This window comes from Xiphophorus maculatus, chromosome 15 (genome assembly GCF_002775205.1).
Source record: "Xiphophorus maculatus strain JP 163 A chromosome 15, X_maculatus-5.0-male, whole genome shotgun sequence".
NCBI classification, from domain to species: domain Eukaryota; kingdom Metazoa; phylum Chordata; class Actinopteri; order Cyprinodontiformes; family Poeciliidae; genus Xiphophorus; species Xiphophorus maculatus.
This window is the reverse complement of record NC_036457.1, coordinates 15,422,486-15,450,400: the sequence shown is the minus strand read 5'-3', so window position 1 is coordinate 15,450,400 and position 27,915 is coordinate 15,422,486. Positions and strand designations below refer to the sequence as shown.

General features: G+C 39.3%; 1 protein-coding gene across 4 annotated transcripts; it reads left to right on the top strand.

Annotated features, from left to right (window-relative positions):
• Nucleotides 1–45: 45 nt before the first annotated feature.
• On the top strand, nt 46–27,915 carry LOC102217180 (serine/threonine-protein phosphatase 2A 56 kDa regulatory subunit gamma isoform-like). 4 transcript variants are annotated; one of them, XM_005805599.3, is made up of 16 exons: nt 46–125; nt 588–653; nt 4,262–4,424; nt 16,002–16,201; nt 19,466–19,576; nt 19,670–19,762; nt 19,876–20,006; nt 20,091–20,150; nt 20,849–20,957; nt 21,041–21,094; nt 22,673–22,843; nt 22,961–23,088; nt 23,196–23,297; nt 23,455–23,527; nt 23,764–23,880; nt 25,314–27,915. In XM_005805599.3, exons 1-16 carry the CDS (start codon nt 99–101, stop codon nt 25,446–25,448), a joined length of 1,740 nt encoding a protein of 579 aa, XP_005805656.1. In that variant the 5' UTR covers nt 46–98; the 3' UTR covers nt 25,449–27,915. The 4 variants fall into 4 exon arrangements, with proteins under 4 accessions (XP_005805656.1, XP_023203546.1, XP_005805658.1 ...); XM_023347778.1 differs by lacking the exon at nt 23,764–23,880; XM_005805601.3 differs by lacking the exons at nt 46–125; nt 588–653; nt 4,262–4,424 and adding an exon at nt 11,438–11,653 and having other exon boundaries at nt 25,314–25,476.

The window sequence follows — 27,915 nt, the reverse complement described above, 5'->3', positions numbered from 1 at the left end:
TACTGGCTGAACCGCCTTGCAGTGTAGTGCCCCGAGAGTTGTCAAGGTTTTGGTTGTGGATTATCCGAGAGGGGAGCAAGGGCGGCTACGCTTGTACAATGCCGAATAAACCCAAAAAAGACAAGGTAAGTCTGGGATCATTTTACAGGTTTTGTCTGTAGGGAATGAACCGCACGTGAAGTGTATATTACTGTATTTAGAGATAAACCGGCTGCTATTTGGACGTTTAGTTGTTAGTGTTAACGTCCCATCATCTTAGCCAAGCACCAGTCATTTCTGGCTAGCCGCTATCTTGCCAACATACTAGCAGCTCTGCTGAATGTGTCGCGCTGCTTTGTTCCAATAAAGTGGTTTGCTGCGCTTTGAGTAAAGCGCTCATTTGGTTTTGTTTGCGGTATTTATGCGTTAATTGTTGACTATTTCATCCATGCAGTGTGAACGATAATGACTGTAAAGTAACGACAGCTAGCTAACTGCGGACTTCAACATTAATGTGGGTGGGTGGGCAGCCTTGTTTGTCTGCTCCCTTAATCCTTCACGTTACTCGCTGAAACGAGTTGGACTCTGCTTAATCTTTCTACCTTCAGGAGTCTCCCAAGTCTGGCAAAGTGGGGAAGAGTGGAGGTGGAGGACAGGACAACATCGAGCATGAGGTAAATCAGAGCAATACCCACTCTGTTTGAATGTTCACACCCCTCTGAAAACGGATCATCACGTTATTGCATTTGTCTGGAAAATGTGTAAATCTGTTGGGAATGTAAAGTTGGAAATACCTGAGAAAACTTATAATTGTTTTGATCAGTTGAAAAATAGTCCCGGGACGCAGGAAAGAGCACTGTTCTAACTTTTGCTACCTTTTATTAATGATGTCAAGGTTTGTCCATATAGTAACAGACCAAGATTAATGGTAAAATCGTATCAGGTGGTGGTAAAGCAAGTGTGTTTTAATTGTTGAGACAACACGTGGGCTGGTACGAGTCTGACAGTAAGTTGACCCCGAGCAAAAACACTACAGTTTCACAATGTTGCAGTATTGCTGTGCACAGCTCTGAAACGTCTTATTTTGAAATGGCAAGATTAGAAACCAATCTGCCCCCCTTTTTTTTTTAAACACAAGGATTGTTTTGTTAGGGGGAAGGGAACTTCATGGAAGAGATAACATTAGCAAATGTTCACGTCAAATTAAAGATTAGAATATTCTCTTGGGAAAATATACTTATTTTGTGATCTATTGTCAAGCTAGAACAATGTAATATCTACATGGTTAACTTTCTCAATCTATAGACATTTAAAAATATATATTTTTCTTAGAATGTACTGTTTTATATATTACCTTCAGTTCAAACCTAGTACACAAGAAATGTGGCATAAGAAATTTAATTACGCACCTACCATGCATTCTTTAATAACTAATTTTTTTTTTCTTTTTTTCTTTCGCCTGGTCACTACCTCTAGTTTTTGTATATGTAAAGCACTTAGTGACGCTCGTATCGAGTATGAAAAGTCCTCTATAAATAGAGACCGTCAGCAACCTGACGGTCTCTATTTAGATTCAATAGGTTGTCAGATGAGTTAAAGACGCATTGATTTATTTTTTCCACTGTGACTGTTTTCGGAACAGCTGTTCAAATTACTCCATTGTTTCAGCTGTTCTCAGTAGCAGACTGTTTATTTCAACAGTTGTAGGAATTGGAGCCTCAACTGTTGAATGTAACAGGCTATCAATGTTTCGCTAGCTGTTGGAGGGGGCGGCCATTAACATTAGGTTACTGCTGTTGTTGCAGTTAAAACATGATCCGATTCTCAAGCATATCGCTCGTGTGTGTGGAGCCTCCAAATCTGTGTTTGGAGGTTTTTGTAAGACAAATTATTTCTAATGTTGTCTGGAGCTAAGGCTCAGCCATATGGTGAAAATATTTGCTTGATTCATTTTTGTGAAACCACAATTTTATGTAATTCACTAATCATTAAGAGGTCAAAGAGCATTTTAAAACAGGTTCTAATTAGTTTGTGCTATTTTAACAATTTATCAATATCCCAAAAATTTTAATTGCAAAATAATAAACGAGAGCACCACTCGCGTGAAGTATATGCTAGATAATGAGTATTAAAAAATAAGAAAAAAAACTTGCATTACGATTTATCTCTGAACGTTCTTCAAAGTTAAGGGTTTATTTTTTAGCAAAAATGTTACACTTAATATCATCAGCGTAAACAGTTGTAATATTTTCTGCATTTTCTCACTAAAAATGTCTTCTGAATTACCGATCTTTCATGGAAGAATTATTTACAGCCTACACTCTGAACACACAATGCACCCAGTATTCAGATTTATGTGGGGTTTTTTTTTTGAGCAGATAAGTAAGCTTCTTTTTATTATTTCGACTGCCCTGTCGAAAGTAGACGCATGCAAGTTCTGTAGTCCAATACGCCTGACGAATTAATGGCAAGTTAAACAGACGAACCAGATCACTCTGAAGAAGCCAGGCTTCTAGCTAAGCGCAGCTAATTGTTGACTTGACTGCTTGGTAGCTAGTTGCTGCAGGAAGAGAGGACTGTTCATGTAGTTTCCTTCTTGCAGTCAGGCTAAAACTTCCTCAGAAACTCTTCCGATCACAGTTATAAAGTCCAAAGTAGAGTTGAGTGGCGGTAGAAGTATCCCTGCCCTATTTTCACTACGTTTATGTCTCTTAAACATTGTCGGCGCTTTTAATGGCAAGGAAACCTGAAGATGTCTTTTATTGTGATTTTATTTTCAAGCTTTAATACAAACTATGCCAACAAACTATTAGCATTCTAGTCGTCAAAATCAGTAGCAATGTCTTCTCTTTTACATGAGTTGAGTTCTAGGGGAAAACTTAAATTTAAAACATCTGGACTTGAGCATAGAACTATGTTATATAGAATGCACAGATCCCACAATCTCGCTTTCTGTAATATTTTCATCTAAATGAATTATTAAATGGATAAAAACATACATACTTATCTCTATGCATATCAATATCATATGCTACTAACTTGTAATGAATACATTTTAATTTAATAAACTGAAACAAAAATATTACTTATTACTATTCAGTAATCCATTGTATCTTTTCAAATTAACTTAAATGATGAGATTTAATAAAATGTTTTAACAACTTACTGAGCTGTTGCCCTTGATCCATATCATAGTTTAATGCTTAATGCATTAAACTAGGCTTTCACTTTTTCACATCCGGTTGAGTTAAATCTAAGAAAAATGGCCTCCATTTCTAATTTCTGCCAGCTGAATGGACCTGCGCCAAATTTGCGAAATGATTTGAGTGTGTCTATTAAATACAAGCCGAGTTTGGTTTACAATTTCCTATCATTATGACGCTTTTAGTAAAACATTTTTCTTTAACGCTCCCAAACAGCTCATTTATAAAAATATAGCAGCTCATCTCTCCTTTTTAAAAATGGCCTGATTGTCTCAAGGTCTATTATGACTTGTGTTTGAATTCATTCTCAGTTTATTCATACAGTGCCAATTCACAACACATGGGTCTCAAGGCACTTTAGAGGAAAGAAAAAAAAAAAAAGCTAATTCAATCCAATCACATGGGTGGATGGATCTTAATGCCAGTCCAGTTCATAACAAATTCCAACTGAATAATTTCATTTCAACTTCACCAGATGCCTTTTTAAATGGCACGGACTATGCTCCTGTTCCTGCGCGGCCAATTTTAGCCGGGTCTTAAACGAATGTGATAAATCCCCTGTGACTCAGACGACAGACAGGTCCACAGCTGCATCAGCTGAAGCCTGATCTGAGCCATCAGGAAGGAGCGTGTCGTCGAACGCGTCCCTGCAGGCGTTCGGGACCTGCTGGGAGAAATGCTGTGCATTCAGGTGACCCAACATCAGGATCAGGCACAGCCTCGCGTATCACCGTGCTAAGATGATTAGCAGAGCTTTCTACCCCAGATGGGACTTTTAAAAAAAATTTTATTTTATTTTTTTACCTGAAATATTCTTTCATTATTAGTGTCTATATATAGGGCAAATTATGGTACATCAGTTCCCGAATGACTTCCTGTAGAATGGGAGGAAACATGCTGGTTATAATTAAATGTACCGGTTTGTTGCTACATGCTTTAGACGTATATTTTTATCTATTTTTTCCTATGTTGCTCATATTGAAGTTTGTGCACATTGTTCCCACTTCATCCACCTCTGTTTGGCATAGCCTTGCACTGTTCAAGTGTAAGAGACGTTGATTTTTCTCCTGATCCTGCAGAGCTCCAACAGGAAGACGAGCAACAGTGTTCCTCCCACCACTCAGCTGCTAAAGGGGAAGCAGCCAGGTTCCCAGACACCTGTCAAAAAGGACAAGAGGCAAAGCTCCTCTCGCTTCAGCCTGAGCAACAGCAGGGAGCTGCAGAAACTCCCCGCTTTCAAAGGTATTTAACTGCAATTATCTCTGCTCTCTCGCTAGGTGTCTGTGGCATTCCGCTGTGGTTAATTAAGTATGAAATATGCTTATGTTCCTCTTTTTTTTCTTCGTTTCTTTCAGTATGCAAAACGCGCATGTAATCCTTGCAATGCCTTACCAAAAAGTATACATTCAACATGTTTTTTTTTATTTTTTATTGACTTACTCTGTCCCCTCTCTCACCATCCACGGACATCCCTTGATGCTTCTTCATCCGCATTTTAATACTAAGCTGGACATGGCGTTACGCAATACGTGGAAACAGAGGACATGCATGGCATGGATTTTGTGTTGGATTTAACCCAAGTGTCTATATTTAGTAGTAATCCAGAGATAAAGCTTTAATTCCATGTTCGCGGTGTTTCAGATGATAGGGGATAAGATGTTTTCCCCAACTGTGCCACTATTCCTTGTATCTTATTTCTCTGAACTGTCTAGGTGTATATTGAGATGCTAAAGCTCTTGGTCAGCTTATTGCTAGCTGGGACAGTAAGGAGCAGACAGGGCCATAAGGCCTCCGGGCATGTTTCTGCTTATGAACGCATGAATACACACACCAGTTCTGTCCCCGGTCTTTAGCAATGCTTTAGAAATAATCGAAAGCAAACAAATGGATAGCGCTACTGTTCTGGTAACTGCACCCTGGTCGGTTTGTCAGGACAAACAAACACACACACATAAACACAATCATGGTTGAGTTGAACCCAGGAGCTTCTCGCTGTTGGGTAGCATGCTGCTAACCACTGTGCAGCCCACAACCGGAACGTCTGATGCAAAAATAAAGGCTCTGAAAATAAAACAATCCATTTCTAGCACAGCTTAAGTAGTGCAACTGTGGGGCTAAAATATGAACAGTAATTGTATTCAGTTATATTTTGGAAACATTTATTGCAGATCTCATGGGCCAATTGCGTCCTACAGGCTGTTAAAATTACTCTGATATTATCACACAATGACATTATCACTAGTTCTTATCATAATTTATTCTTTTTTTCCTGTTATAAGAAATTATATAATGGCATTCAAGGTTTCCTCCAGAAAACTTGTTAAGCCTGGTGGTTGGGTACTAGGGCAGTCATTCATCCAGCTGCTGCGTTTTTAAGTTAAAAATGTTTAAAGTTGACAAGAAATTTGAAAATGTCATTTGATAGTTATGTGTTATTGAAAGATTGGAAGATTAATACGTGAACACCAACTATAAAGTCTTAAAAAATGCAAATGTTTTAAAAGGATTTAAATAAATAAGCAATGCTTAGCCTGGCGGCCCGCCAGGCTTATAATACACTGGGGGAAGCCCTGTCATTACTGCTCTTGATAAACACTGAAATCATATCAGAAGTTAGATTTTTATTACAATCCAGTTTGAATTTAGATCTACTTTTTAATGTACTATTTCTTAATGGTGCATAAAAAGGATGAAAATATGTTGAACAGTCCAATACTGCATGTAGTTTTCATAAGAATTAGAAATGCATCATTCAATTAACCTAGAAGTTTAGTATGAACAATTTGCACTTGATTGCAGATACATTTTTCCTACTAAGAATTCCAAAATGTTTGGCTCAGAATACTCGCAACGCATTACAGAATATACCACATAAAGGTTTAGAGACACTTGTGCTTTTATTCAGAAAGGAGTATAATTCTGGAATTCTTTTTTCCTGTTTGATTCAGTCATGCTACGTCTTTCAAAGAACCTGCGTTATGTTGTTTTGTTTTTTAAGTGTTACATTTAAAGACCTTCCACCCTCCCAGAAACACAAAAACTGATTTCTGTATCAACTGACTGGTGCATTCAAAAATATCTTAAGAAAGATGTTTGGAGCAAAGAAGTTGCTACCAAGATTTCTCACTGTGACTTGTTGGAAATAATTCTCCATGTTCTCTCAAAGACAGAACGTTTCTACATTTTTAAGTTGTCCAAAGTTCAGGCAGACCCGTTGCTGAGTCTGTGGGACAGGTGAACGCTGAAGTGTGTTGACTGGAACTTTGCAGATTACTGCGGTGAACAGCTGCCCTTCTTCATAAACATCTTTACAGGCGGAAAGTTTTCTCTCCTTTTTTTTTTTTTTTGAGCGGAGCCTGTCTTTACAGAGCTGGAACCCTTTACTTTGTGTAAAATAAAGCAGTATACTACAGAATGTTAAGTGGCTCTAATTAAACTTTAGTTCCTCTAGCTGCAGTTTTAAAGAGGGGGGAGCTTTTTATGAGTTTTCACAGGCACTTTTTGGTGTCACCCACACTTAAAAAAAAAAAAAGATTGTATTTTTCTTGGCTTCAAGTACACTTAGAAGTTTAGATTTCTTTAAAGAGTGATTTTTTTTTGTTCTTCTTTTCCTGTGTGTTTTGCTCGATTGGAAAGACTTGGCTCAGAGATGAAAGTTGTTACCCGTCTTGCAGAACAACTTCAACTCTGGCAGTTCTGCACAATTTGGGCTCCTTTCAGTCTTCTGGAAAGATCTGCACTCAACACATACACAGGATAGTAGAGTCTGTCAGTAAGAAGGTATCTATATTTGTCCTTTGTTGAGCTGCTACATTTGTGTTGTGTCAAGAAACCAATGAGCATAACTTCATTTCCGATAAGCCCACGTACTTCCCACACCCCAATGTTAGCTTTGATAACATTCTGCAAAACATTATCCCAGAGTGGCCCAGTAGATTTTATCACTTGGTTCTGTCTAAACAGGCTCCTCGCTTGGCCTGTTTTCATTCCAGGCATGCTCACCACCTTGTGATAGAAACACATGTCCACGGGCCTGTCCTGCAGAGCCACGCTCCCATGCGTGCATTTGAAAAAAATAAAAGAAAAGAGAAAAAAAAAAGCACATTTCAATTGCTTTCAGATTAAGACTCTTTGCCCCCAAAAGTTTTAGACAGTTTTATCATTAAAATAACGGTGTTGTAAAGTTGTGGGAACTGGAAATAAATATTTTCAAAGTGCCACCTCCTTGCTTGCTGTTTAAACTGCCATTGAATTCGTCTTGGGGCAAAAGTGGTCTCTTTTAGCTCCTGTCAGGCTGGAGTTTTAGTACATGCATTGTCTGTCGGAAAGGGTTTGGTGCCACCTGCTGGCCTAGAGGCTTCCTCCATGTTTGAGTTTCTATTTTAGATTACGCCAACATGCTGCCACATCTCTGAGTTTTAGCTATCGAATTAAATTTTTATACAATCTGTGCAGCATGTACATATGTAGGGGACAAAACTAAAGCAGTGACTGAAAAGGCCTGATTTTTACATCTCAAAATATCTTAGGCCAATTTTCTGTTATTAGTGGGGTTTTTTTATTATTATTGGCTGGCAGGAAGATCTGCTAAAACAGATCTGAAGGAAGTAGTGATTTTCTTAAAAATCATAACTTCACAACTTATTTTTTTCTGTCTACTTGAAAAAAAAAGAAGTAATTACTCAAAACACTTGCATCTAATACATTGTATTAAAATTGTTAACATATTTATTAAAATATATTAATAGGCAATTTTTTAAAGTTGATTACTATGTAATATTTTCCTCTGGAAAAAAGAGAAAAAAAACGATAGTTTGGAGAACCCTCCTTATAATTAAAAATATTATTTTATATAAATGTAATCTACTTTTATAAATCAAGTGCCAATAAAGAAATTTTTTAAATAGAAAATCCAGGAAAGTGAACTAAAATGAAATTAAACTATAATTTGTGGCTTCAAAATATTAGGAAAAAAATTAATTGCGACACGATTACCTTAATTTTCTTTTTGTTCTTTTCCTCTCTAACACCAACACCAAACCTGGTTAAAGATGTAAACATCAAAAATGAACATCAAAGGCAGTGAAAGCCCATTCAACAGGCCAGATCTATTGTTGTCATGCAGAATATGCATGACAACAAATACCATGTTCTCTCACACATTGGAACCTACTGTTGGGTCATGGCATCATCAAATTTAGCATTTACAACATTTTGATTCACGGATAAAATTCTACCTCTGTCATAGCTGCAGATAACCTGGTTTGGACACAATTTTTTTTTTTTATTTGAGCATATGACTTAATTTGAATCCACTTCTCTGTGTTATCAGATAATTATGGATAAATCCAGATGTCTTTGGGTCATTGCAGAACTGCTGAGGGGAACGTGAAGTTCAGCCACTGTTTAAGAGGACCCGTGTTCGCGGCCGTGCTGATTGGTCTATTTCTCTAAATGGATCAGAGCCTTGAGCACATCTAGAGGATTGTGACATTGAAGATCAGCAGACCTGTAAAAGAGCCACTCGTGTGTTATTTTAGGATCAAAGACTCCAGTCTGGTGAATGCATATGCTAGACACACGTCTTGAAGGATTAACGTGTGGGTATGTTCTGGTTAACTTGAGTTGCCTTGTTGCACGATGACCAGGAAACGGAATGGCATGAAAATAACTTTCTGAATTAGACTTGACCTCATTATTGTCGAAACTGTTCCGTCTTAGTTTCAGATCCAGTTGCACTGAGTTTTAGACTTCTCTTTGACTACTTTATGCAGATATATTCAATTTTAAGTGATGTATCAAAAGGTAAAACTTTGAAACTTTACAGATTTACAGGTTTACAGATTTATTATGTAATAAAAACAGCATTTGTAACACCCTGGACCTGTCAGAATTTGTTGTGAAATTAGAAATTTCACATCTCCTTTTTACCCAATCCAGCCACCACCTGCCCTTCTAAAGCAGAACCCTCATAAGAGTCGCAACGTGTTGGGGTTAGCTGTTTTTTTTTTGTTTGTTTTTTTTTAGAAGTCACATAACATTAACAAAATGATGACACATTTTTACTCAGAAAACAAACTAAAATTAACCTGCTTTTTCAAAATTTTGTCTCAGTTTTGAATCTATTCTTAAATTGTATCAGCTTGATTAAGTTACACAAATAGTAATAAGAAATTATAGCATTTCTACACAGAAAAAGGCTGCGGATCATTAATTTTAATTCAGCCATTGTGCAATTGTCTTCCAATTCTGCTTGATTCTCATGTCCCTTCAGTGCAATTTCTGTTATTTCTCCAATTAAGTTCGATTTGTCCTCAACCAGGCTTATTAGCTTACAGAAAGAGGAGTTGTGAACAATAACGTCTGCAGTGTTTTTGATTGTAATCTATCTACGGTTGTAGTTCGGCAATAGAAGCAGAGGAAGTGATTGAAACCATTATGTCGGGCGTGGCCAGGCCTCCAAATATTGAGTCATCTATAGCTTACTGCAAGCTTTAGATGACTTTTGATAGGTCTGTGTTGCACAAAATGGAAAAAGCAGAAGATTTTGTATACAGTTACATGCTTGTCATACTTCTGCATTAGATGTGACATCCCACACTGTGAATACACACTTGTTGAGTAGCAAACAGACTCGGTTACAGCAAGCTGAATATTGCAGACATAAGTCAGGCACCACTTCCACATATGTTCGTCACCTTTTTCCCTATGTCTTCACACCCTTCGCTCACCCCCCGGCATAAACAGATTAAATCTCAGCAGTCCTTAGAGGGGCTTTAAGTGCCAGCATAGCATAAGCAGGAGACTGAACGAGCACCACTGCTGCGCCTCCCCCACCTGTTGCTGCACACAGTCATTGAGCTGGCTGAAATAGGCCTACTGCTTTTTTTCCCCAATTAGGGATGAACTAATATGAAAGTAGACCTATACAAGCTTTCAATATTAATATTGTTATGGCACATAATTTAGGTTTACTGACAGTATTTCTGTTATATTTACCTACCCTTTCAACATTGTGAAAAAATTTTAATATTGCTGCATCACTATCACATGACCAAACAAATACCCTGCCTACCTTCCCGAAACACAAAGAAATGGTAACAAGATGGAAATACACCAGCCCAGTTTTATCTATTGGATTAACACCAATATTTTATTGCTGATTTATTGTGCACCCTACCTATTTTATGAGAGACATGTTTTGGTCAAAGTTATATCATTTGGCTATTATCCAACTCCATGCATATACAAGTAAGGTTTATTTGCTTAATTCTTAAACCCAACCTAAGCCAGCTCACCCTTTTATTGGTCTCAAGTCAAAAGTGAAACTAATGTGCCTCCTAAAATGGCCAGTTATTTCTGAATGCACTACGCGTTTTTTGAAGCAAATTTTATAAATCACAGTAGCTACTTCCAGTGCAAAATCAAGTTTCAAGTTTCCCTCTTTGCATCGTGCATGACTGTGTTTATGACACTCGTGGTACAGATTTTACAGTGTTGTCTAGGTGTTGGTTGAGTTGCTGTTTCAGTCACCCTGTCTGTTTGCGGGAATGCTTTTGTCAGTCTTGAACTGTCTGCATTATTGTCAGACCTGCCCTTTTCCTGCACAGCCGTACAGTGCAGGGGTTTTGTCCTCGCTGAGACAGAATGCGGCTAAGTGTACATGCACATCCTGTGCTGCTTGAAATGAGACTTCCTGCCTTCCTGTTTCTCAGTCACACACACACACACACACGCACACACACACACACCTGGGCTTAGGCCGCGTTCCTGATGAGCCATCTATCAAGCAAGATCAAACAGACGTGTGAACGAACTCTGCATAAACAAAGAACGACGCATATTGGGAAGGATCCTGATTCAAGCTAAACAGTGTGGACTTGTGTGGTCAAACACTGTGGGTTCCTTGTTTGTTCTTAATGTTAGTGGACAAAAGCAGATGAACAGTTTGAAGTTTAACATTCAACATTTTTTATTAGAAACTTCAAATAAAAGGAACATTTTTATCTTTATTTATTTTTTTTCCATGAACAACTTAACTGGCTGAAGTTTCTATGTGCCTTAAATCTCTTGACAGATGTAGCTTGCTCTTCCCCCCCCCCTTGTCCCCCAATCACAATAGCAGGCCGTCCCCTTCCCCTTCGGTCCACCAGTCAGCCCCCTCCCTCGTGTTTGTTTATGCTGACGGCCCCACCCATGTGACTGCAGCCAGCCAATCGGGTGGCAGCAGTCGGACATGACGTCACTAACTAGCTGGTTCCCTCCAGTGGCAGGGGGAGCTTCATTTTCTGCTCAGCGTTCGTGCTAAAATGGAGGCTGGCTCCTCGCCTTAGCCCGGGCTACCCTGTTCTTCCCTACCTCCTGCCTCGGCTCACTCATGTTGGCATGTACTAGCACTGCCACCGGGATGGTTGTGGACACACCGAGCTCGAACGGGCCCTTCCAGCCTACGGCCCTGATGCATTTTAGAGGTGAGAAGAGCAAATCTGCTCCTTCGGTATTCTGTTTTGTTGTTTTTGTATTTCAAGAGGAGGCTTGTAAAAAATTTAGGCATACAGCCCTCCCTATTAAACTCTTGTGCTGCAAGAAACACAGCATTTGTAGTCAAGGCGACTGTGTATTTGTTTTTTTTTTTTTATGCTCTTCTTGTTGGCAGGAGTGTGTTTGGAGGAGGAAGCAGGTGGTAGTGTTTGTATACCAACAAGAAAGGGATTCGCCAAAAACGTTACACGGCTCGTTTGAGTCGCTGAGAGAGTGAAAGAGTGATGGTTTTGCCTGTATCTCCCCTCCCCCATCTTCACTATTGATGTCATATGGAGGAAGTTGGGTCAAAGCTCGCCTTCAGATCGAGTCTGTCCGTAATGTACAGTGTTTTGTGTATCTGCTGTAATCGGACACTCGCAGGTTGCTGGAGTGTTGCTGCTGCACATTTAGTGGGTTTTGTAACTGTATCTGTATTCCTCCTGCAGCCCCAAGTTCCTTTACCTACTGATAGAGATCAGCGAATGTTTTAACTCGATCCTACTCATGACATTTATCAGCGCCAAAAAACCTCCTCTTCCACGCTAAGCCTGCGTTAGCATTTAAAAACTAGGCGGTGCGCTGGCGCTTTATTAGTTTGATCAAACTTTCAGAGGGCGACTCTTAAAGCAAACTCTGCTTACAACTGGCTTCCTGTGTGCAAGCTGGAGTCTTTAGAAGAGTAAAGGTTATGCTCCCAGCCATGCAGTGTTGCCTGTGTGTGAAGTCTGCCGTTGCACAGCGTGTCTCTTAATATTTTAGGGCGGCTCAGAAACCCCAGTGCTGTTGTGTAACTGGAGCCGATAGATGTTGTGGGTCTGCGCCGGTGGACGGGCCGAGGTCTGATTAACCATTGATACAAGCAAACACGAAGCTAGACTGGAAGTAGTTTGACATGTATTCATTTTTCCTCAAGTCAATTTGTTCACAAAAGTATATCTTAAAGCGCGTCTCCTTCACTTTCTTTTAATCTGATTTTTAATCTCTAGACAAAATTTGTGCTTTAAAGTACTTGCTGGATGGGAGTTGTTAGTTTTGATGCATGTTGCGAATGGGGGGAATATTTTTGATTACTTCAGTTTAATCATGAATCGTTAACTTCATGCATGTGGGGGGAAAAGTGCTCCTATTTCTTTGCGTATTTACCTTTAATATAAATATATATGTTTTTGAAACTCAGGATTTCCATTTCGAGCAGCCTGCTTGTGGTGCTTTTGTTCCTGTTACAGCATACTCGATCTTATCTTCCTGTGGCTTTCATGTATAATTAACCGGCATAGAAATGGATATGTCAGCGTGATTGGCCATTCACAGGTCACAGACAGTCCAGCTGAAAAGCAATTGCTTCACATCTGGAAAGCTTCTAGTGCGGAAAATTCAAAATGTGTCTGTGCGCGGGTTTTAAAACGCCGCAGTTCTCTGAGAGTGCTTGCTAAAGCCGAGGCCTGACTTTTTATCCTGCAGTGTAGTTACATGGATCCTGTTTGTCTTTTTTTTCTCTCCTCAGCATCAACTCAAAACCTTTTTTTTTTTGTTCACGTCTTCACGTTAATCGTTGCACAAGCATGTCACTCTGCTTTAAGAGCATGGAACAAATAAACAATCACACGCGCTTGTCATCTTGTCAACGTATTTAACTTGCATAAAAACCTCTCGGTGAAATCGGCAGAAAGCTGTGCTTCTACATTGCTAGACTATCAGATTGTAGGGAGAAAAGGAGGAAGCTTATGCAGAAACTCTACCCTCAAATAATCAAGTTATATTTATTTGTGTGCTTACTCATCTTGTGCTAAACACCCGAAATCAAAGGGTAGTGTAATGTTGAGGTAAGTCTTGTTTCTAAAATTATCTACATCAGCATTCAGGTCTGAAACGGTTTGCACAAACGTCATCTCCTAAAACAGACTTATCTGATCATTACTAGGTGTTTTTTTTTTTTTTTTTTTTGAAATTACCTCATAACCCTGGTTTTCTCCACCTTTCCTTTCAAGAGATGCATTTTCAAAGAAAAACATTGTAGTTTTCATCTTTCCTTTCCAGATAAAACCTCTTAATGTGTTTTGATTTAAATCGTTACGCAAACATTCTGGAACAAAACTCCAGAGAGCTGCAAAGATGCTGAAACACTGAGCCCGTTTAAATCGAGCCAGTTCAGAGTTTTCTTTGTTTATTATTAAATGGAACATTGATCGACGTTTGATTTGTAGTCGCTTTGTGATTTTGACGACGGCATTTGGCAAAATGTAATGCTTATTGCTTGCTTCATAATCATGTTCTGTATTCATTCTTTTTAAGGTGTAAAGTACTTCGTATTGATTTTTTTTTTTCTTGGTGAAAAAAGCAATGCAAATAAACTTGACCTATGATTTAATGAACACGTACAACTCCTCTCCAATTTGTGAAAATCGTAGAAGCGACTTTCTTAACAACCAACCACCTCGCCTCTCGCCATCTGACGTCTTCGTCTGATTGCGTCATTAAGTCAGTGGCGTGCGACTGCAGTGCAAGATAGCCGTAGCCGACATGCATCTCTGATTAAGCGTGGTCACCCACCGGGCCTAAGTCTTGGCTCCATTTTGCTGCCGCCATGGTGACAAATTACACTCATGCAGCTGTTTAAGGAGGAACTGAGTCACGATGAGGTGATTATTGCTGCTCCACCGACAGGTTTCATGCTGTGATCTTTTAGGTTTCTTATCCCACCGTGTTGGAGGCGAGGGAATTTTGTGGCACTATTTGTAGCTCGTAGCTCATTCATTGGTGCTTCTTTTATGACATTTGAGCATTTACTTGTTGCGACAAACATTTTCTAAACGTTTTTTTTGCGTATTGGCAGACTGTGTCTGTGCCTCTCACCGTGTGCGTTCATGCAACAGTGTGTTTATGCTCCTAAATGTTCGTATAATGAATGAGAGTTTTGTGCGACATGCAATTGTTGCTTTAAGAAATGAAGTCTGACTACTGTCTTTCAAAATGTGCTGCAGGTTAGTCCAGTTGGTGCACAATACTCTGCTTATTTGGTGCTGAGTGCAGCTGAAGGTGAAAGGGTGCATTAGAGCTGCTTTAAACATGCCTGAATGGATGGACAACGCCTGTGGCTTTATTACTAAGTTGTTTTTTTTTTCTCTTTCCTACTGTTGGAACTCATGCCTTGCTTTTTGCTCTTATACGAGATAATGTTAGATGACTTGTACAGGATCTCCTAAATACTGGGCGATATGACTGTTGATTGTTTTGTTTTTTTTTTCACACCAATTTAAAAAATTTCTCATTTCTTTTCTAAAAATGACATTACAAATGAGAGAGAATATTTTCAAGAAGTGGCTTTTATGTCACTAATTGCTTCTGTGAGTTGTACGACAGATTATTAGGGCCAGGCTAATAGAGTCACAACATTAGCAGGACATTTCTTAAATTACGAGACACAACTTGAACGCGAGTAGCTGAGTCTGTGGATCTTTCTCAGTCGTTTGTTCAATTGTTTCAAAGTCCTGCTGCTGAAAACAATTTGATGGCGATTTCTTAAAAGATGTCACATTATCATATTAGTAAAACCAGTAGCAAAGTTTAACTTTACAAGCTGTTCAGCATTCCTTAATTTTTTATTATTTAGGATTTCTCATTCTCTCAAATTCTTCTTCTTCTAGTTTTACGATTTTATTCTGCTAATATTAATGCTTTGTTCTCATTATTTTGACTTCATTATTGTACAATTATGACTTTATTTTTTGCTAATATTAATAGTTTATTCTCATTATTTTGACTTCATTATTGTCGTACTGCTATGACATCATTCTCAGAATTAGAAAAATTCAAAAGTCTTGTTTTGGCCCTGATGCTCAGTCGTAGAGTTGACCGGAATAGTTTAGCTCAATTTGTCGAGGTTTTCTAAAAACGGAAATATTTTTTGTCTGTTCAAACTGACAGTTAATCAAAGATAATTATAATATGTGGACAGGTGTGGCCTCATGTTCCCTAGGGATCATAACTTGGATCCCCTGCATCATTGATGAAGTGGCGGAGCCGTCTTTGAAATGCTAAATGTTTGATTTAGCATTCACATTTGATTTTTGGCAGTAATCACGGAGTGAGCATGCAAGTCATTTCCTGCTCAGCTCTTGCCCAGCAAGGCATTTTCTGATTGATTTTATCTTCACTCCCTTAAATATTTTTTTGCTGCTTTATGTGTTGTGTTGTGCAGCAACTTTGCTGCTGTTGTTGTTGTTTTTTTTTTTTTCCCCACTAAAAAAATTGGCAGTCCGGCTCGCTTCAGCTCCCCGTCTGTTTTCTGTTTCCTAGACGTTCCCCCCGCAGAGCAGGAGAAGCTGTTCATCCAGAAGCTGCGTCAGTGCTGCGTCCTCTTCGACTTCGTCTCGGACCCCCTGAGCGACCTAAAATGGAAGGAGGTGAAGCGAGCCGCTCTGAGCGAGATGGTGGAATACATCACCCACAACAGGAATGTCATCACAGAGCCCATCTACCCAGAAGTAGTTCATATGGTCAGTGTCAAAGCAGTCACAAATTACTGCAGGTTCTCTGTTCAAACATCTGGAGAAAATTTCCCCCAGATAGACACAAACGTCTATGTTAAGTGTACCGTTTATCTCTGAAGTCGTATTAAGAAAATATTTCCTAATTTAACACACAGAAGTTTTTATTCTGAACCAGATAGTTGCCTTTCTGTCTCTTTCGCCCTTATTACATCAGAGTTTGTTTTCAATTGACTTGTAGTCTGATGTTACCTTTAAATTAGTCTCAAAACTGTAAACACGAGCTCCTGATTTATTTCCCTAAATGCAATTATCTAATCATCCTAACCACAGTTTGTTTTTACCAAAATGTTTAAACATTTTTGCTGCTACATAGTGGATGTTTTTTCATCAACTCGTCCTTCTCTAAGGGTTCAGACGTCCAGCAGAACTGTTTTCCAGTATATTCTCACGTTTGTTTCGCGTGATGAACGGCTCGCTAGCTGTGCTCGCGTTACTAAAATTTGGTTTGTTGCTCAACTTTTTGAAATGGGAAGTGTCTTTAGAAAACCCGACGCATCACTCTTGTTTTGCTTCAAAGTGTTTTGATCAATTGACTTGAAATGACCAGAGGTGTCATGGAAATCAAAAAATGTGTATATATATATATATATAAATATATATATATATATATATATATATACATATGCTTCTTCCCTTGAGAAAATTTATCTACTTTTTGAATTATGCTTATATGTTTTGATCTTGGTATGCTTTGGTATGACTTAGTACATGTATTTTTCTAGCTAGATACTTTGAAAATAATGTTACCAAATATCACAGTGTGTTTTTGTTCATGTTATAGTATATTTTCTACAGCAAAACCACATTATTTCATTCTATTTTTTAAAACAATATATACATTTGAACAAATGGCATTCCAAACTGCTACATCATTTTAATTGTGGTTGTGATGCTGAACTATTTTAAATTGAGGAATATTTAACATCTTGCTATTATTTTTATTCCAATTTTAATGTACTGAAAAGTGATGTTGAACATATTGCAATCATTCAAACTAGAGATTGCCTGATGCCGTATTTATCACACAATTAAAATCATGCTAACTGAGAACATATTTATTTTTCCGAGTATGTTTGCATCTTGTTCCCCAGTTGAGGGTCTATAAGGCTCTACACCTACTCTGCACAAACAGACCAGAAACATTAGGGCTAAAATTGACCGGGAAAAATCAGTCGGTCTTAATTAGGTTCAGATTTAGTGTTTGGTACTGGCAAAGATCGCAGCAAGGATTCACCCACTTATTTTTTTTCTCCCATAAACATGCATGTAAACAGCATATTTTCCATAAAGCAAATAGTGTGAAATACTATCTCCCTCTGGGTGGTAATCTCTCTGCTGTCTGATCAGCGCAGAGATATATGGAGATGTGTGTTTCAAGTTTAATATTGAAAAAGTCTAGAGTACAGATTAGATCCTAGTTAGCTTCTTTTTTTTTGCTGAATGACACGATAAAGACTCAGATACAGATAGTATCTTCTAACGGGCCCATTTATCTTTGCGTTGACATCTGTTTAAAGTCTTAAGTCACGACAGTCGCTCTGGCATTTCTGTACTCAGACGCCACTCAAACGTTAAAACGCTTCTGATCATAACGAGGTTGGTGGTAATTAAGTTATTCTTACATTTAAAGAACCCAAAATCGGCAACTAAACCTTCTGTAGGTCTGATTCTGAACATTTATTCAGGCTTTGCTTTCGTAACCCTCCTGCTGGTCCTCTAGGGTCGTGGCCAGGATGCATTCACTTTACCCGATTTTGTTTTCCCAAGCCAAATTAAAAATCCTTTGATGTCAATCAAAGCCTGGCCTCAGTGCCACATTGTAAACTGCAGGTGATCAAGGTGCAAATATCCCCGCCGCTGTTGTTGAAGCTCTATTTGATCAGTGCTGCTGAAAATGTAGCCGAGCTGCCAAATCGGCATAGAGATGTTCTCTTATTCCTGCCAGCCCCTCTTTTTTTCTGACCCCCCCTTAAAGATGAGGGTTTTTGAAGTCCTCTAGTGGCTTTTATCATCAAAGTGTGGACTGACACGACAAACTCCTTCATGGTGATAAAGTGTGTATTCTCATGTTAACGCTGTCCAAGTGGTTTTCACTAGGGGGTCTTGGTGCTTTTTCAGGACATGTTTGAGACCCTAAAAAGACATTAAAATGTTTATAATTACGGTTATTAAACACATTGGGAATTTGTTGTTTAGGGGTGAATTTTTTTCAATTGTTTTCGCTAGCAAGATAGGTGTTGTGTTTGAGATGTATGGGGTGATTATCGGTCTCCAGGTTTTAAAAGGTTGCAGTTTGACACAAAAAATGTTTGCATCATTGGAAAAGACCAAAGTGAAAAGAGTTTTCTCTGTTTGGAGCTCTGATAACCCTAAACCAAGGTTTTGCAAGCTCTGTGGAGCTTCCCCAATAGCTTTTAATAACTTGAGCTAGAAATTAAACGGAACCAGTTACTGTCTTTAACATAGATTTAATGCCAAATGCAGGTTTTTAACCGTTTTTATTTTTTTTTCCCAGATTTGTACATTGAATTTCCACAAAGAATGACACCAATACATTTTTCGACCTGTTTTTCTTGTCATTAGGTTGTAACCTGATTCTTTTTATTTTTAATATCTGTCCTCTTTTATTATTCTCTTTTTTTAAAGCCTAAAAATAGAAATAAAATGCTGTGCTGAGAGCAAAATGGCTCTTTATGTTTTAAGGTTGCAGTCTCCTACCCTAAGCTAAACACCCAAAGCTACTTTTAAATGGTTTCCATCAGCGCATGTTTAATGTTGACAGTCAGTCATCAGATCTTATCAGGATGATCACAGCTGATCTCTGTCTGGTCTGATTGCGCTTGAGCTATTTAACAAAGAATTGGGAGAAGTTTCATCGGTAGTGGAGGCACAACCTAAAGATTTTTTAAGAGAACTACAGCAGCTATCCTGTAGATGGTTGCAAAGTATTCACCAAATGCCACACTTTAGAGATTTTTAACTTGCTCAAAAAATGTCTGCCTTGTTTACGAGACATCAGCTAAAGTAAGAGTGAAGCTTGAATTGAGAAAAGGTTAATGTGCGAGCGCAGCATTGATTTCCATTGGGCTGACGGATGCAATCGGTCAGGTTCAGCCTTTTGGTGTGATGACGCTTTTTAGGAGGTAACTGTGTGAAAAGTGAAGTCCAGATGTTGACGTTTCTCTCTTTGTTACCCCCCGCTTCCCTCAGTTTGCTGTGAACATGTTTAGGACGTTGCCTCCTTCATCAAACCCCACCGGTGCAGAGTTTGACCCTGAGGAGGATGAGCCCACGCTAGAGGCGGCATGGCCACATCTACAGGTAACACGCAATCACTAAACGCAGCCGGAGTCAGCTTTCACATCCACTGGAAACTGGAAACCAATAAGTCAACTGATTGCTCTCTTCCCACAGCTGGTGTATGAATTTTTCCTACGGTTTCTAGAGTCACCAGACTTCCAACCTAACGTTGCCAAAAAGTATATTGACCAGAAGTTTGTAATGCAGGTGAGCACCTAAGCTTATCATTGTTAAAGTGTCGAGAGAGAGTGTGAATATTTTTTATTATGCTTGTTGTCAGGTAATTTATAGTAATATTTGTATATTTCTTTTGGTTTCAGCTCTTAGAACTTTTTGACAGTGAAGATCCCAGAGAAAGAGATTTTTTAAAAACCACTCTGCATCGCATCTACGGCAAGTTCCTGGGTCTGCGAGCGTACATTAGGAAACAGATAAATAACATATTTTATACGTGAGTGTGCTTTAGTTATTAAGCTTGATCGTAAGCGGTTATTGTTTTGTCAGAGATTGAGTCAAAACATGCGTTCTCCCCCAGGTTCATTTATGAAACGGAGCGCCATAATGGCATAGCGGAACTACTGGAAATACTCGGCAGGTAAGGTATTGATTTTGACAAAGCAATTGGAGAAAACATTTACTTTTCTAACTTTACGTTAAAGGGAATAAAACAAATTAAGCATGGAATCAAGAGGAGTCCTTGTACTTTGATAAAGATGTCCATTTCTGAAAAATAAAGGTCTTTTTTTATACTGATATATATTTTTAATGGTGTCCTCTATCTGTGACTTTTTATACCATAAGATAGTCCAACTGTGCCTACAAATAGATACAGTCATTTAAAAATAAAAAACAAACATCACTGACACTCCTGACCACATATCGCAGATCAGAGACTGTGATTTACCTTGTATTTTGTGTGGGATAATTCAGGGAACATACGAGAAGTCTTATGTGTCGCACATTTTTAAATTGAGCTGATGTAAGTTGGTATGGATGCCAAACAAAAGTTGTGAAATTGCCCTTTATCAGATGGCTCAATCTAAAGCCAGCATCAGCATTGTACCGTTGCAGGAACAAACAGGCCGTAACTGGATAACTCCTTTCTTCTCAAATATCCAAGTGTGGAAGAAGAACTGAGTTATGAAATGTTTTTTTTATTATTATTATTATTATTATTATTATTATTATTATTATTTATTTAAGAATCAGAATTAAATCTTGGTTGTTTTTAATCTAAACTGTTGATCTCATTTGTAGAGCGTGTTCTCAATGACCACTTTTCCTCATTCGCAGCATAATTAATGGATTTGCTTTGCCACTGAAAGAAGAGCACAAAATATTTCTACTGAAAGTCCTTCTGCCTTTACATAAAGTCAAATCTCTGAGTGTTTATCACCCACAGGTAAGTACCCTCAGTGCTACACCTTTCCCGTTTAGCTACACTTCAGAAGATGCCTGACTGGAGACTGTGTTTGTGTTTCACAGCTGGCCTACTGTGTGGTCCAGTTCTTAGAGAAGGACAGCACCCTCACAGAGCCGGTAAGGTTGAACTCGTTAATGCTGTCGGGTCGTTTGTACTGATAGTTGAATTAGCCGTGCAGACATCCTGTTTGTTTAGGGTCATTAAAAAGACGCCACAGCAATCTTCACCTGAAATGTGTTTTAAATCTTGTCAGTGAAGATGGTTTGTATTTAGTTGCGTCTAGCGTTTAATTTCGAGACATGGTCAGATACCGTCTTCTACCACGTTTCCATAGTTGTTGTTTAAACAATTAATATTTAAGATTTTTATTAATTATTCATCCCGTATTTTAAATGTCTACCAGTTTAAAGGGAATTAAAATGCTGTTTAGATATTAAACATTTAAATTATATGTAATGTTACTGTAAATAAATGGTGTAAAATCAGAATTTCCTTCTGTAAACAGAGCTCTTTAGACGTTTTTGAACAGAAATTTCTCAAATTGTTGTTCTCGTCTAGTCCTTCATTTTATAATGTCTTTGTATCGGCCACCATCAATGATGTAGCAAAAATCTGTCTACTGCTTCATCAGATGGATGTTTTCAGTATAGTTTAATCTGCTGCTACACGCAGAAGCAACATTGTGCTGTGTGGCTAGATCATTAAAAATAACTACCTTGCAAAACTCAATAGAAAGCTAATGTGTTGCTTCGCTGCCTCTGTATCGAGTCGTTTGTTTACCTTTTCAACACGTGCCGCTTTGTGTTTCCTCCCCTCGTGCTCTCGCTTTGTGGGTAAAACTCTGCAGCAGTTTTTCCTTTAAGAAACAGTGACTCAACACTGTTTCCGTTATGAAAAAAACGCTCTTATTGGACATTTTATGGGATTCTGTGCTTTGTTGAAGGTCTGTCTGTGATTGTGTTGCCCAACCCTTTCATCTTGTGAAAGAATATTGGGAGGCTGCTCTTGTTTCTTTTATTACAATACAAGGTTGCAGCTGAAAAGCCCGCGTAGCAACAGATTCACGTGGCCATCCTGCACACGGTGTATGGTGTTAGGAAGTTTAAAAAAAAAAAAAAAAAATCCCTCAACTGTTGAATATCAACTTTGTAGTGGAACTTGTGGCTGAAATACTGCAGATGCTGTCAAACAATTTGATATTCATTCTTCTACATTGGTCAACTTCATAAACCAAAAGAAACAAATAAAAAATGCTGAAAGAACAGCACACTCAGAGCAGTAATTAAGCCAAAACCGTAAAAAAAAAAAAATACATACACTTTGCACGAAATAATAATAAACGTAGTCTGTTCCAATTTCTCTAATCAATAGAGTAATAAATTACTAAATTAATTTTTAGTTTCAGCTCTAGAACCTTGATCATCTCAAAGTAGAAGCGGGCAACATGAAAATAATACTGTAGACTGTTTTGGAGGAGCAGAGATCATCGTATTGTCTCTAAAACATCATCTTTGTTCTGCTGCTTTATGCTCCAAATACTCTTGTTGGGTTTTTTTCTCCAAGAGCCATGTTAAGGTTTATGGAAAAGCATTGTTGCACAGTCCTGGATGTGATCTTTGTAAATATATTGGCCTCGTTAACAGTGCTCTTCTAACTTCCTGTGAACCGGCTTGTGTGTGTGTGTGTCCATGCAGACCGTCATGGCTTTGTTAAAATATTGGCCAAAGACCCACAGTCCCAAGGAGGTGATGTTCCTCAACGAGCTGGAGGAGATCCTGGACGTCATCGAGCCCTCGGAGTTCGTCAAAGTCATGGAGCCTCTTTTCAGACAGCTCGCCAAGTGTGTGTCGAGTCCACACTTTCAGGTCCGGGTCTCCTCTCGGCTCGCTTGCCGAGCCGCCTCTGGTTACTTTGTTGTCGTCCTTTTATTTGTCCTTTTATTTGTTCGCGTGACGTAATTGTGGGACGAACTGTATTGTTAGGTGGCCGAGCGCGCGCTGTACTACTGGAACAACGAGTACATCATGAGCCTGATCAGCGACAACGCCGCCAAGATCCTTCCCATCATGTTTCCAGCCCTTTACCGCAACTCCAAGACCCACTGGAACAAGTGAGTCTGGGCTCGGTGTTTCCTCTGCGGCGTACGTGGGAGTGTTGTAGTCGCTTAATTGTTGTGGACTAAACGAGTGAGCCACAGGAATGTTTGTGTGCCCGCAGGACAATCCACGGTTTGATCTACAACGCTCTGAAACTCTTTATGGAGATGAATCAGAAGCTGTTTGACGACTGCACCCAACAGTTCAAAGCGGAGAAAAGCAAGTAAGTCAATTGCGAATCGCACTGATATTTCCAGGATAGCTGCATTAAATTTGACCTCATTACACAGATGCACAAACCACTGAAAATAGAATCAGAAGTGGAAAACATGACTAATTTATTTGGAGAAATAAGCTCATAAACCGCTTTATTGTCTTAGAGAGAAAAGCAAATGGAAGGAGAGGGAAGATGCGTGGCTGAAGATAGAGAATCTTGCAAAGTCGAACCCTCAGGTGAGATGAACACACAGCAGTTTCACGGACGTCTGATTGAAGCAAGCTGTGCTCGTTTTTGCTCTGATTTGACCGGAGTCACGGATCCTTCAGCTGATACAGTCTCAAATTTGTCTTCAAGGAGGGACTAGGTGCAATCTAAGTCTTCTTGTGGCACATAAGCATTCATAACAGGCAGGTTTCAGTGGAGTTTACACGAGTGACTCTTATTATTCGTCTTTTGTGCCTGTGTGCAGTTTTTGGTGTACATTGACCCTCCAGGATCAGGCGGTCCAATGGACATGGAGACAGATGTGCTGCTGATAGAAGATGTCAGTGTGTTAAAGCAAACAGTAGAGGAGGGAGCCACACAGGTCAGTGTGGCAGTGTAGCAGTGAAGACGCTCATCCAGTTTTCAACGTGCTAAAAGAGAGACTGATTCGCTTCCAATTCTATGTAAAAAGTGACCAAAAAAAAAGATCTGATACTCGTGAGTTTACTAGTTAGTGTTCAGTTTGGCTTTTTATGTTGGGGATGAGTAGTTGGAGTTCAGTGGCAGCATTTACATTGTGATTCTAATGATTTCTGTTCAGGCTTTAGTGAGGCATGAAGTTATGTTTACGTCCGACTTGGAGAAACCTTGCAAAAGTATTCACACCCCTAGGGATATTTCATTTTTGCCATAAACAACTTCTGTGTATTTAATTGAGATTTTGTGTAATTGTGTTGGAGAATAATTATTATTATTATTATTTTTTTTTTTTTCCCGAAATGAAAATCTAAAATGGTGTGAAATATATTCAGGTCCCTTTTACTCTGAAGCCCCTACATAAACTACTACTACATAAATTGCCCTCTGAAATCACCCATTTAGTCAACAGTCTTCATGTTTGCAACCAAACTCAGTAATAGCAGCTTTTCCGTGCAAACCTCAACAATTTGTCTGAAATATTTGTCTGCAAACAGTTTCATGAATATTAAGGAATATAATAGAAGGGTCAGGGGAAAAGCTGGAGAAGATTAAAACTAATTTTAGTCATAGTATCAACTTATCCCAAACTTTGAAAGCCTAGTGGAGCATCTTCTAGGGCAGGGGTGTCAAACTCCAGTCCTCGAGGGCCACTGTCCTGCAGTTTTTAGATGTGCCACAGGTACGAAATGCTGGAAGGAAATGGCTTAATTACCTCCTCCTTGTGTAGATCAGTTCTCCACAGCCTTGCTAATGACCTAATTATTCTATTCAGGTGTGGTGCAGCAGAGGCACATCTAAAAGTTGCAGGACAGCGGCCCTTGAGGACTGGAGTTTGACACATGTGTTCTAGGGTGTTGTTTGAAAATAAATGTCCACCGATGCTCTTCATCCAATCTGACTGAGCTAGAACTATTTTATTAAACAAGAATGGGACTCAAAAATCACTGCTCTTGGTTGGTGTTTCACGTAAAATCCCAATAAAATACACAGAAATTAAAACCTGAAGGTGGGTGTAGTCGGGCAAGTCGCTGTGTCGAGGTGTATTAGACAAAAACAAAAAGTTTGCATACTACTTTGTATTTGCAGACCTGTTTCTCCATGTTGCAAAGTGCTATCTGCTCCGCACGTCCAATTTTTGCTGTCAGTGTGAGTCATTTGCAGAGCTGCTGATTCGGCTGCATCATGCTGGACAGACGCGCCGAAACGTTACAGGGATGGATGTCAGAGTGTTGGACAGCAGACGGCCGTCGGCGCAGAAGCTTAAATGGCCGCGCAGTAGAGCTGTGCGCGGCGTTGGCGCCGGTATTTTGACTGACGCTCGTCTTTTGTGCACAGATCCAAAAAGATCAACGCAGAGAACGGCCCTTGGTGAGGAGGAAATCGGAGCTTCCGAAAGACATCTCCACCGTCACGGCGTTGGAGTTGCACCGAAGAGCTGAGGAAATGTTGACGACGCACGATGCCCAATAAGAGACAGAGACCAACCTTTAAAATGAATCCAAAAAAAGAAAGAAAGGGAAAAAAAAAAATAAAATTGCGGCGGCATCCACAGAGGAACCACAGGCCCACGGAGGGCCAGCACAACAACAGAACTCTGGTATCTCAGCACAGTGCAGAACAGGCCAAGAAAACTCCCGACACTGAAAATGTCTGAAGCTACCCGTTTAAGTAAGCTTTGAAAGGACAAGAGGTGGTTGTCCTCCCTCACTTCCCAAAACCCGGCCTTCCCTTGCTGGGAGGCAGAGACCAGTCCTGATCTCTACATCTCTTCCCCCAAAACGAGCGTTTTTTTTTTTTTTCTCCTCTTCCCTAGTTTCTCTGTCTCCTCAGCTTGTGTTTTTGAGGTCCTGTGCTGCCCTCTTCTGGTCATTCTTCTCAGGTGTTCTGTTCAGTGTGTGAGCTGTCTGATCTTCTTGCCTCTTATCTATAGATGTCAGGTGCTTGTTAAAATAGTACGAGCCCTTAGGTATATTAGGTCGAAGATTTAAAACAAACAAACAAGCAAAAAAAACATAATTTGGTGAACCAAGTCAGCTGTTTATACATATATACATATATATATTTAATATTAGCTATTTTTCTCATAACATTTGAACAAAACAGCTGTCTATATTTTTCCGTACGTAGTATATGAGGAGCTTGTCTCATAAAAAAAAAAAAAAAAAAGAGGAGACGGTTCTTTTAATGTGTAACCATTTTGTTGGTTGCTCTGATGTTTTTCATTCTCTTGACGAAAACAGACAAACCATCGGGGTTTAATCAGTTGGATTCCTCCACATCTCTGTGAAGAAGTCTATTTTGGTGCCAACTGCTTTCATTTTTCCACTTCACTGAAAAACTTTAGGTCAGTAGGCAATAAGTTAGCAAAGCCAAACCTGGTCTGCAGCTTCACTTACTCATAAGATGGGATTTATTTTAACTCGTCCATTCGCATCCATTCAGAACAAATCCTCAATACGACTCTTTTATGACCACTCGAAGAGAGGTGTGGGTTTGGCGCGTGTAATCAAGCAGAAATTGGGTGGATCTTTTTTTTTTTTTTGCGAGGCAACCCTCGCTAGAAGCCGAAGAGGTGCGTTTAGTTTTTCAAGCCTTTCCTTTCACAGTGCCTTTTTTTTATTTTCATCGAAGGGGACATTTGCTGCAGATTGAAGTATTAACAACACGTAACGTGAAACGCCAGCTCATTGGAGAAATTTGTACAATTAGTACCAAAAAAAACCAACAAACTCCGACGCGTTCCAAGCAGGGCGCGTCACGCTGCTTGGCCTCCCGCACCTTGCCTTGTCGAAGCCGAGAGCGGAGGCGGTGCGGTCTCTCCCCCCCAACCCACCAAGCAAGCCACTTCAGCGAATTAAGCACTTCCTGGTAAAACTTGAAAGATATAGGAAACACAGCATGTAAAAAAAAAACAACAAAAAAAAAAAAACGTAAAAACAATAAATAAATGAAAAAAACAAAGTAGTGCAGAGATTAAATCCATGATGCTGTCTGTGTTAGCGTGAAGGGGTCGCCCACCCCCTCCCCCGCCCCGCGGTGCCTGTCATAAAGAGCTCGCCTCCCCATCTCAACCGTCCCATTCCGCCTTTCTGTTTTGCTTTCACCCTGTCCACTCAGACCTGCGCTCTCCCCTTTTTCCTCGGCGATAAATAAAAAAAAAAAAACAACAATAAAATTGGAAGATCTGCTTCTGGATGCTCTCGAGTTCATTTTGTTGTGGTTTTACTCCTCCTCCGCCTGCAGAACCTCGTCGTCAGTGTTTCAACCGAATGTGCAAATTGTAAATTATATTGAAAGTCACTGTTCTGTTCTCTCCATGTTCGTCCTGAAGAACAATGGTCACCAAAAGGTGCGCGCCAACGCCTCTCCCGCACCTTTTGCTCTAGACTCTCGTATGGAATGGAACGGGCACGGGAGGATTGGAGTCGTCGCGCCGCGCCCTGTTGGTTTCTCTTGTTCTTAAAATGGCTTTAATACTGGCTTCTTTGGAGCTCTTTTCATCTTACATAAGCTTTTTTTTTTCTTTTTTTTAAAAGATTTTTTTATTGCAAGTGTCCTTTAGTATTTGTCATACTAAATGGCTGGCTTCATTGTACATATAATGTACTTTTATGTTATATCTATTATTAAATGGTAGATTTCATATTTTGTACAAACTATCCTGTGTATAGAAATCAGATATTCTTAGCAACTGCAAACGGTTGGTATGTGGCACAAAGTTCAACACTTTAAAACTATTGACAGTTAGGAAAACGACTAGGATTTGGATTTTAGTTTTCAATCTTTGTAAACCAACATCTTTTCCGTTTTGATTCTTCCACATCCAGCCATGTTTTTAGCTCCTTACATAAATGAGGTTTTTGTGCTTGCTTTTATCCAAAACCTTCAGTGGTGTACATCTATCTATATACAACAAATAAAGAGAACGTGAGTTTTA

Bases quoted from the DNA above. Each gene is read 5' to 3' on its own strand.
- LOC102217180 (XM_005805599.3), top strand. From the start codon at position 99: ATGCCGAATAAACCCAAAAAAGACAAG. The intron at 20,958-21,040 runs GTAAGTACCCTC...TGTGTTTCACAG, and splicing joins TGAGTGTTTATCACCCACAG to CTGGCCTACTGTGTGGTCCA. The intron at 23,881-25,313 runs GTCAGTGTGGCA...TTTTGTGCACAG, and splicing joins TAGAGGAGGGAGCCACACAG to ATCCAAAAAGATCAACGCAG.